Source organism: Nematolebias whitei, chromosome 8 (assembly GCF_014905685.2).
Source record: "Nematolebias whitei isolate Nwh7 chromosome 8, NemWhi1, whole genome shotgun sequence".
Lineage (NCBI taxonomy): Eukaryota > Metazoa > Chordata > Actinopteri > Cyprinodontiformes > Rivulidae > Nematolebias > Nematolebias whitei.
This window is the reverse complement of record NC_056505.1, coordinates 3208627-3220185: the sequence shown is the minus strand read 5'-3', so window position 1 is coordinate 3220185 and position 11559 is coordinate 3208627. Positions and strand designations below refer to the sequence as shown.

The following is an 11559-nucleotide window of genomic DNA, read 5'->3' as shown; positions in this document are numbered from 1 at the left end:
TATATATATATATATATATATATATATATATATATATATATGTGTGTTTTAAACCCTTCCCACACTCTTGCAATATTCTAAGCAATGTTTCTAAACCCAAATCGCTCTAAAAGAGCACAGCATGTCATGATTTCAGCTCTCTGCCTCCGGCTGCACTCTGCCATCTGCCAGCGCTGTTGGCCACGCCCACTTCTCCACTGCAGAGCGGATATATGACACGCTGCAGGAGGAAGCTTCTCCTGCAGTGTGGGCTGCAGACAGGTGCAGCAGGTGCTAAATATTTTTTATTTATTTATTTTAAATAAAAAATCCATGACGATCATGCGGCTCATCCATCAATCAGCCACGTGTGTGTCAAGTCCAATCTTACTTTGAAAAACTGCAATAAAGTGAGTTCACGAAAAACGAACGGTGAAGTAGCGAGGGAGAACTATAAAAACCAAAGGGATGCTTGTTTCAAACAGGAAGTTGGTCCCAGCAGTTCTTCTGATTTTATCCTCCAATGGTGTTCCCATTGAGTTTGTTGAGTCCTATAAATATTTGAGTATCTTGGTCGACTCACAGCTCTCTTTTAAGCTCCATGTGGAAAACCTAGTAAAGAAACAGATCCTGTCTAACCCTGAATGTTAGGAAACACCTTGTAACTGTGACCTTCCTTCCCTCCATTGATTACGGTGACATTATTTACATGAACGCTCCTACAATTATCGTACCCACCACTGCACCCAGTATTCACTGGTTAACTGGACATCATTAACTTCACACAGACTCTCTCACTGGTACATTTTCATCTTTAAATCACTTCCTGGTCTGCTGCCTTCATACATCTCCTCCTACATGTCTCTGCGTGAGTGCAGCTACAGCGTGGGAGTCTGGAGACAGGCCGGAAGTTGGACATGACTGAGGGGTCAAGGTTAGGTTTTTTCAGGAGGGGCTGGACAGCAGCATGTTTAAAAGTTTTTGGCACCACACCTGAGGATAAACTGCTATTCAGAATAGCAAGGATAAAAGGACCCAGGGTAGGAAAAACTTCCTTTAGTAGTCGAGGGGGACCACATCAAAGGGGGAACCAGATGGCTTCATGCTGCACATTACCTGCTCCAGAGAGGACAGAGAGATGGGCTCAAAGTGGTCAAACACAGCCACGCACTGAGATGGGATGGACAGATCATGAGCTGGTGGAGAAATGAGTGCCCGGGTGTTTGCCACTTTTTCTAAAAAGAAATGGAGGAAGTTCTCACACAGCTCAGTTGAGGCTTCCAGAGGTGAAGGCTCACTGAGGTGTAGAACTGAGTTCAGGGTGGAGAAAAGAACTCGGGGGTTGTGGGAGTTGGAGACAATTAAATCAGAAAAGAATTTACATTTGGCAGCTTTAATGGTTTTCTGATAGTGACGCCAACTCTCCCTTAACATTTGAAAAGCCTGTCCTTCCTCCACTTTCGTTCAGCTCTGCGACACTGCCGCCTAACGGCTCGTGTGACATTTAAACATGTGTCAACATCTGGACTGAGTCAGAGACATTTTTGTGTTTTTAAGATCAGTTGGCTGTGGCGGCCATCTTGAATTGAGATGACCACAAATGTATTTAGTTATAGAAGTTCTTCCAATGAAAACTTTCTGTGTTTCAGTCAAATGTTTAGTTGTTCATGAGATGTTTGGGGCTGAGCAGACACGTGGACACACAGAGCAGAAATACATTATCACCCGCCCTCGCCTCCTGCTGGTGGACAATAAAAAGCTGCAGAAAGAAGATCTAACTTTGACAAAATATCATCACATGAATTTGTGCACAGGGCGCTTTGACAAGTTTGACAAACATAACGTTTGAATGAAATGTCAACAGGTGCTGAAGAATGTTTTTAATTTGTTTTAAAATGTTGAAGAGGACGCAGGCAGGAAGTGAACAACAAGGAATAGAAGTCAGAGTCAGGTTTTACATTTAAATACTCGTTTTAATTTAAAGATCATTTTTCATACTGAAAATAACTTTCAGTTGATTGTTTGGGTAAAAATATTGAATCCTTTGCTTCTGTCGAAGTAAAAGTAAAATAATCTGAGAGAACAGAAACCAGAGTTTGGACTCTTTACTTTGGGACACGCTTGGACAATGTCTGGGACACATCAGGGACTTCCTCATAAATATCTTTTCTCATCGTTTATGGCATCTTAAAACACACCTGCCGTGAAACTGGCATGTGTGTGTTTTTATGTTTCTTTGTGTATGTTTTGTATGTTGTTATTGTCTTAATTAATTTATCTTTTTGTCTTATTGTACAGCACTTTGGCTACCCCTGCGGGTTTTAAAATGTGCTGAAGAAATAAAGCTGATTGATTGAAATATGATAAAAACATTTTTCTGCATGTGTTTACATCTGAGAAAACATGTAAAAATGTAGTTTTTATACATTTATTACCCTGAAGGTTCAGAATAAAACAGATGTTTTGTGACTAGACAGCTGTGGCTCTTCCCTGACTGAGATTCAGATCAAATGACAATTTAAAAACCAGAACGACTCACTCATTGGTGGCAGGTCTTTGCTCTCCCTGCGGGTCCGATGATAAACTTCATCTGTTTCTTCCTCCATGATGCTTCACTTCACATTAGATCAAACTCAACCAGCTGCTGAAAAGCAGAAAACATAAATCTGCGATCATTCTTAAAAAATTAAAACCTCAAAGATTCTTTACAGCTGAAGAGTTATTGACTGTATGAAGAAAAAATATCCAACAGATATTAAACAGTCAGTTATTAAAATAAACTATCAAAACCTCTGACGGTTATTTATTAACTTCTTTCAGCCGTCATAGATTTAAACTAACGTTAGCTTCTCAGATAAGAAGATTCAAAGATCATTTATTATCACGACACACCTTCAATCAGATGTTTGTTTTTTATCCACTGCCCAACTCCAACAGGTTTGATTTCATTTGATTTTATAACTTGTGAAAATAAAAACTAATAACTGAGTCGGGGACTTCAGGGTGGGTCTGTCCATAACCGTGGCTGAGGTCACCGAGGAAGTTAAAAACTCTGCAGGAGCAGGACTCTGGGGGTGGATGAGATTCTCCCTGATTTCCTGAAGACTCTGGATGTTGTGGTGCTGTCTTGGTTGACACGTCTTTGCAACATCACTTGGACATCAGGGGACAGCGCCACTGGACAGGCAGACTGGGGCGGTGGTTCCCCTCTTCAAAAAGGGGGACTGGAGGGTGTGCTCCAGTTACAGGGGCATCACTCTCCTCAGCCTCCCTGGTAAGGTCTGTTCAGGGTACTGGAGAAGTGACTCCAGCCGTTGATCGAACCTCAGATCCAGGAGGAACAATGTGGGTTCCATCCTGGCTGTGAAACACTGGACCAGCTCTTTACTCTCACTGGGGTTCTTGAGGGGTCATGGGAGTTTGTCCATCCAGTCTACATGTGTTTTGTGGACTTGAAGAAGACATCGACCGTGTTCTTCAGGGTACACTGTGGGGGTTTCTCCGTGAGTGTGGGACTGGAGACCTGTTGTTATGGGCTGTTCAGTGTTGGGCTGTTTTTTCTTCATCCAAGTGGTGCCAGAGTTTGGTTCACATTGCTGGTATAAGTCGGACCCTTCAGGGTGGGAGTTGGACTCCACCAGCGCTGCCCGTTGTCACTGATTCTGTTCATAACTTTTATGGACAGAACTTCTTGGTGCAGCCAGGGGGTGGAGGGAGACCAGTTCTGTGGTCTCAGGATTCCATCTCTGCTCTTTGCAGATGATGTGGTCCTGTTGGCGTCATCGTGCCGTGATCTTCAGCTCTCACTGGAGCGGTTCACATCCGAGTGTGAAGCAGCTGGGATGAGAACCAGCACCTCCAGACCTGAGTCCATGGTCTTCAGTCAGAAAAGGGTGGATTGATAATTTCTGGTCGAGGGCGAGGTTCTGCCTCAAGTGGAGGAGTTCAAGTGTCTCGAGGTTTTATCAACGAGTGAGGGAAGAATGGAGCGTGAGACTGACAGATGGATTGGTATCTGCAGTATTGTGGACTCTGTACCGGTCCATTGTGGTGAAGAGGGAGCTGAGCTCTAAGGCAAAGCTCTCTGTTTACTGGTTGATCTACGTTCAACTGGGAGGAGACCCCGGAGAAGACCCAGGACACGCTAGAGAGACTATGTCTCTCGGTTGGCCTGGGAACATCTTGGAGTCCTCCCAGAAGAGCTGGAAGAGGCTGTGGAGAGAGATGTGTGGACCTCCCTGCTCAAGATGCTGCCCCAAGACCTGAGTCCAGAACAAGAGGAAGATGATGGATGGATGGATGGATGGATGGATGGATGGATGGATTTTATAACTGACTGTAAACTTATTTTATTGTTTTATCACAGAGACTTTATCAGTTTAACCTTTAGACTCTGAACTGATGAAGACAATAAATCTGTTTTATTCTGAATTAAAGAACATATTAAAGTCAACAACAGGATTTTACTCAGTTTTTGTTTGTTTCTAGATTAAATCACGTCTGACCCTCATCCCTGGAAGACAGCATGAATGTTTTCCGGACTCTTCTGGTTTATGAAACCGCAGCAAACTGCTGAACTTTTCTTTCTCTCTCCAGAACCAAACATTTCAAACTGTCATTAAACAACACGAGCTCTGAGGCTCAGACACCGTTTGTAGGTTTGTTTTAAAGTTTCATTTAAATTAACCAAACGGCTGCGGTGCACAGACTCTGCTCAACGTGCACAACTCACTTTCAGAGACTTTTATGAATCAGATTAAAAACAAAATATGAAACTGCAAAAACTTCACAAACTCTCAGTGAACGCGTCTTAAAGCAGTTTATATTTTTACAGGTTCAGATCAGCAAGAAGTCGCTTTATTCAGTAAAACTGTGGTTTTAAAACTCAGGTGAGAGTCAGAGACACACCAGGAGGTCCTGAGAAGATCTCCACAAATACTGAAAACCTGTTCATAACTGCTGTAAGATATTAACGAGTGGTTATGAAAGGATAAATACAAACTGTATAAACTGTTTGCTTGATGTCGATATGTGTTGACTTCAGTTGCAGATCGTTGCCGTCACGTCTCATGCTCTTATCAGAAAGTTTAAAATCTGCAGCATCAACACTTGAATTAAAGCAGTGAGTTCAAATCTGAGCATGTTGGATGGTTTCATGGAGCAGCAGCTCCTTCCACCATCACTGAGTTTTCATTTGATTCTTGATTTAATGAAATAAACTCACCAGGAGTCGCGGCAGCTCGTTTCACAGGAACGTCCGCTGAGTTCCTGCTCAGACTCTGAGGATAAAGTTCAGAGTCTGAGCAGGAAACGACCGTTTTTATGACGGACTGGAAATAAATCAACCACAGACTCATGAACAATCAGAGTCCAACTTCTGATGAAACATTTTATTCAAAGACACAACAGCTGACAGAATCATACATTTTAATGCTTTTGATTTGAATTATTGGTAAATGTGTAAAATTAAAATAAGCATCAATTGTTGCTAAAAGTTATTTCTGACACAATTTTTACAAAAACCTCGATGAGTTCAACAATAATTTGTTGGAGCAGAAACTGTGACAAGCAGAATAAATAAAATAAAAACTCTGTTAAATCACTTTTTTGTAATAAACTTTAATAATTATTGTACAACAACCGCTTAATGTGGTTTAGCTGGTCTGAGAAGCTCAGTCCTCACCTCCTTCTACAGGTGTGCAGTGGAGAGCATCCTGTGCTCCAGCATCAATGTGTGGCATGGAGGCTGCACAGCTGCAGAAAGAAAAGCTTTGCAGAGAGTGGTGAAGGCTGCACAGCAGATGTTGGAGTCAGTCTCCCCACCATCACAGACATCTACACCTCCAGATGCAGGAAGAGGGCCACCTGCATCATGAAGGACCACACTCACCCAGCACACACACTTTTTGCCCCGCTTCCCTCAGGAAGGAGGTTGAGGAGCATTAAGTGTAGAACCACTAGACTGAGGAACAGCTTCTACCCTGAGGCTGTTAGACTCATGAATCTCTAACCAGAATAATCACTGTGAAAAATCACATCATGCTGCTGCTGATCTGTTTCATGTTGCTGCTGATATGTTTCATTTAGCTGCTGATCTATTTCATGTTGCTGCTGATCTGTTTCATGTTGCTCCTGATCTGTTTCGTGTTGCTCCTGATCTGCTTCATGTTGCTCCTGATCTGTTTCAATGTTGCTGCTGATCTGTTTCATGTTGCTGCTGATCTGTTTCAAAGTTGCTGCTGATCAATTTCATGTTGTTGATCAGTTTCATGTTGCTACTGATCAGTTTCAATGTTGCTGATCAGTTTCATGTTGTTGCTGATCAGTTTCATGTTGCTGATCAGTTTCATGTTGCTGCTGATCAGTTTCATGTTGCTGCTGATCAGTTTCATGTTGCTGCTGATCAGTTTCATGTTGATGTGTTCATGCGTGCTCATCTGCTCACACAGACTCATGTTCGGCGTAATGTTTTATGTTATGAATGCTTAGTGTATATTTAGTTATATATTATAATATGTATATATAATATATATAATATATATATAATATATATATAATATATATTATATATATTATATATATATTTAGTATATTCAGTTGATGTTTTTCTTAGTTCATATCTTAGATGTTATTATTGTTTTTCTTTTATATTTTATTGTTGGATGTAACCGGGACCCTGTGAACTTAATCTCGTTCCAGCTGCGAATGACAAACAAAGAAACTCCGACTCTTAAATTATTTGAAACCATTTCCAGAAATGATTTTCCTGAAAGTTTAATCCGTTCTGCACTTCGAGTCCAAACTGCAGAACGGATTAACTTCACTTTTAGTTTCATGTATTTCTGTTTTAATTGTTTACAAACTCATGAAGTGTAATTATGTTGGTTCTTTACTGTTTATCTTATAGAAGTTTGAAATTTGATTTAAAAAGTACACATCAGTTAGAAATAAATTATTTATTGGTGTGTTGTCCTCACTGGAGCACGCAGACAAAACCTGATCTGTTTATTTATTTGTTTATTCATTATTTGTTTGTGTTTGTTTATTTAGTTATCTATTTATTCATTCATTTTTTTATTTAGCCATTTATTTATTTATTGGTTTATTTACGTATTTATGTATGTATTTGTTTATTTATTTAATGATTGGTTGATTTGCTTATTTATTTATTTGTTTATTTTAGAAGGTGTTTAGTTCAAAGCAGCAGAATAAATCTGACCTTTGACCTCCAGTTTGTAACTCAAACCTCAGACGGAAAATAAACTTTGTGTGTAAATTAATGTACCGTTATTAAAATGATTTAACGTCTGTTTGTTAATTTAATTCAGTTTGAAGACTCTGGATGAACTGCAGCACCAACAACAACAACAACAACAACAACAACAACAACAACAACAACAACAACAACAAAGTTAGTTTTATTGCTTTATGATGCAGAACTGAACCAGCTCCCAACATTAAATCTGATCAAAGTTTATAATTAAAACTAAAATGATTAAAGACTAAAATAAAGTCAAGGTTTATTATTTTTTAATCTAATCTATAAAATTAAGATTAGAGGATCAAAGTGCTCCACAAAGTATAAAATCAATATATGAGCAATTGGCAATAAATATGAAATAAATTTTAAAAAATTATCAAATACAGCAATAATTTAAATAAAGAAATAAAATGAAGACCCAAAAACATAATTTCTGGTTTTACCAGGACCAACAGGAAAGTTTACGAGAACGTGTCGTCACGTTTGTTCGCTGCAGCCTGGATCTGAATGAGGGTCCGGTCTGTGGTCCCACCTGGTTTCATGAGGCCCGGTTTAGTTGGTCCGGTTGGTTCTGCACAAAGCAGTTCAAGTATCTCAGGGTTTGTTCTCAGTGAGGGGGTGGGTGGAGCAGGAAATAAACGGATTGGTGCAGCTTCTGCAGTATTGTAGACATTGTGCCGGTCCGTTGTGGTGAAGAGGGAGTTGAGCTGCAAGGAGAAGCTCTCTGACTACGTTCCTACCCTCACCTCTGGTCCTGAACTCTGGGTAGATACTGAGATCCAGGATCCAGGAGGTCTAAAGGAGTTCTCTCTGCAGGGTAGCTTGACTCGGAGACGGGTTGAGGGTTCAATTCTCCAGGAGCGACTCTGAGTTTCATTTTTACCTCCTAGAGTTTCCTGCACGTCGTGTTCTGCCTCGTCAGAGTTTCATTCTTGTGAAAATAAAGTTGTTGTTTGTTTCCAGGGCTCTTCGTGCACGTCTGCGCTCTCATGTCGTTCTGGAACCACGACATGAGAGCGCAGACATCTCGCTCTGAAAATAATTAATTATTAGAAGTTTTGTTTTCTGTACGATCAAAGGAAACAAGAATAAACACAGTCACAGCACGAACACGTTATTCTAAGTGCTGCGAGCTTCAAGAAGGTTAAGAACGAGTGAAGTTCTGCACAGGGCCCGATCCAAGCCAGGTCCGGCCCTGCAGGGAGCTGCAGCAGAACTGGGGAAACCTGAACCTCAAACTGTCTCGAGTGGATCAGGTTTTGGTCCCAGCAGACCAGAACAAGTTGGAGAGTCCAAAAGTAAAATTAAAGTTTAAACGAACACCAAAGCTGCCGGGGCAGCAGAACTTCCAGAACCGAGGACCGGACCCGGCACGCTAAACGCTCCGCTCAGGAGTGAAGGAGGAGCGGCTGTGATGAGGGAAGTGGCTGCAGCTGCGCAGGTGAGCCAGAGAGCAGGTGGGCGTGGCAGGCTGGCAGGTGAGACACACTGAGGAACAGAACGAGACAATAAAAACAATAAACACAAACATCAAAACAAACTTGATCAAGTTCTCTCACTAAATTAAGACGTTGTTTTAACTAAAGTTACTAAAAGTTTTAAGAATCACTTCCTGCTGAATTGTTTCCTCTCGGCCTTCGACTCAGAGCAGAGCTGTCTTCAGATCCTGATGGAGGAAAACCTCCTGAGTCCTGGTCCTCTGAGGGTCTGCAGTCCTTGTTCAGCCCGGGGGCTGAGCGGACTCGTGTACCGAGCTGCTGGACCTTTCTGGGGTCTTTGGAGGGTCCCCCCCCCCCACCCCACCCAACTCGTAGAATATTTTAGAGATCAGGCTGAGAGAACTCTGAGCTTCTGGTTTCAGGTCCTTCTAAAAGGCTCAGGTCTTTGGGGTCCAGCTTCGTTTGATTTGACTCTTCTGGACTCTAAATCCAGTCTGACGTTGGTCCGGGTGAGAAAACTGATAAACAAACCCAGAACTTACAAATCCATCCTACAAACAGAACTGAACCTCTGTGAGAACAACACGGACCTCCTGGAACCAGGACCAGGATTTTGAAGCAAACATCCACATGCTGCTCCTCAACACAAACAGGTTTATGGTTCAGAACTGGCCCCGTCTGTAAATCTGGGCTCGTTAGCGTCTCCGGTTCTTCCATCCAGATGTTTCCATTTGAAGTTCTGAGCTCCTTAATGAGGGACGAGGAGGCGAACGAGGAGCAGCTGGAGCGGGACGCCACCAGGATCCTGGAACCTGTGGATTTATGGACCCATCTCCCGCAGACCATCCCGTCTGGAGCAGGAGGCCCTGCGTTCCTGCAGCGGCAGGAGAGGCGTCTCCACGTCTGCACCCAGGAGGGACGCATAAATACGCTGCGTTCACTGACAGCGCTGCGTTCACTGACAGCGCTGCGTTCACTGACACTCCGTCTGCAGCAGGAGGACCAGAAGAGGAGCTGAGAGACGCCAACATGGTCCCTCTGAGGCTGGTCGCCTTCGGCTGTGAGTCCCTTCAGAAAATATCCATCAGAGGTTCTGGTTGTTTGAGATCAAACTAGAACTTTGTTTGTATCGTGTGAATGTTTATGAAGCATCCACACTGTTGTTTTCCTGTTTATATTTATTATTCTGGTTCTTTAAACTGTTCCGTGTGTTTTTCCTGCATCTTTCTCGTCCCGTAGTTTTCATCTGTTTCAACAAGCCATCAATCAAAACGTTCGGCTCTTTCAGGACAATCCTGCTGTGACTTTTGGTTTTGGTGCAACTTCAGCTGTTTGAAACATTTAGCCTTTTCTGACGTTTTTTTTTTTCCTCATAGGAAATTAATTGAGTTCATTTTCCATCCTTCAAATCTTTAGCTCTGTTTACAACCTTTTACTGCTCCTGTCACATTTTGTTCTGCTTCAGCTTCTTTCAGCTTCTTTCAGCCTCTTTCAGCTTCTTTCAGCTTCTTTCAGCTTCTTTCAGCTTCCTGCTGCGAAAAATATAAAATAAAATAAAAAATCAGCTACTTTCAGCTAATTTTAGCTGTTTTGCGCACCTTTCAGGTCCTTTCTGCTAATTTCAGCTTGTTGTGCTCCTTTCAGATTAATTCTGCAAGTTTCAACTTTTTCTGCTATTTCAGCTACTTTTTAGCTGTTTTATGCTAATTTGAGCTTTTTCAAATAATTCCACATTGTTGCGCTCAGTTCAGCCTTTTTCAGCCTAATTCAGTTAAACTGCTCTCTCCACCTCTTTCTGATAATATAAGCCTCTTTCTGCGTTTTCAGCTACGTTTCAGCATGTTTTAGCTAATGCAGCTGATTTTCAGCAAGTTCTTCTGCAATACCTGCATTTTCTCTCATTTTTATTTATTGTACTTTTTTTTGGGGGGGGGGGGGTTAATTTATACAGTTTTTAACTCTTATTGCAAAACGTTTGAGACGTTTGCTGCAGCTCCTGGTTTTATAAATATTTCGTGATTTAAGGATAAACGTGGCTAAAATCTGAGTTCAGATTCTCCCACCGGTTCCAAAAGGTCTCTGTTGTAAATGTAAAACTTGTGTGAATAAAGTTTGAATGAATGAAAGTCTGAGAGTAGAAGTTCAGCTCTGCAGCTCATCTTCAGCTGCTCTGACGTCTGATGATGATTTGTGGTTTTCGGCTGATATTTTCAGAATAAAGGTGTTGAGTGCTTCCTGTGTTTGTGTCCTCAGTGCTGGCTGCAGCCGTGTGTCTGTCTCCAGCTGCTGGTGAGTCGCAACGATTCTCTTTTTACACAACAAACAAAACAAACGTGATAAAACTGCTGAAACATCAGCCGAGAGTTTTATACTTAAAGTTTTAATCCGTGTTTAGAACCAGCTCGTTTAGATTCTGCTGAGAACGCAAACTGTTCTTTAAAAACAACTAAAGACTTTAAAACTTAAATAAAAATGAAATCTAAAATAAATGTGAAGGAAATTATAAAATGAAAAAACAAGTTTCATTTATAAATCATAAAATGTTTATAAAAATTATATTCTTTCATTCTCTGCTGTTTTTACATCATTTTGTATTAAAAATTAAATAAAAGTTTTAGTCATGACGCAGCGGCTCCACAGTCGGGTCGGGTCCGGTCGGGTCGGGTCAGATCGGGTCGGGTCAGATCGGGTCAGATCGGATCGGGTCAGGTCAGATCGGGTCAGATCAGGTCAGGTCGGGTCAGATCAGGTCAGGTCGGGTCGGGTCAGATCGGGTCAGATCGGGTCGGGTCAGATCGGGTCAGATCGGGTCAGATCAGGTCAGGTTGGGTCAGATCAGGTCAGATCGGGTCGGGTCGGGTCAGGTCAGATCGGGTCGGG

At 41.8% G+C, this 11559-nt stretch overlaps 1 protein-coding gene across 1 annotated transcript in view; it reads left to right on the top strand.

The window, feature by feature from the left end:
• Positions 1-9430: 9430 nt before the first annotated feature.
• Positions 9431-11559, top strand: part of LOC119412984 (protein mono-ADP-ribosyltransferase PARP14) — a 41914-nt gene continuing 39785 nt past the window's right edge. The window contains exons 1-3 of the mRNA XM_037679994.1: positions 9431-9572; positions 9674-9739; positions 10933-10968. Coding sequence (XP_037535922.1) covers positions 9431-9572; positions 9674-9739; positions 10933-10968 — 244 coding nt within the window. The remainder of the gene's footprint in view (positions 9573-9673; positions 9740-10932; positions 10969-11559) is intronic.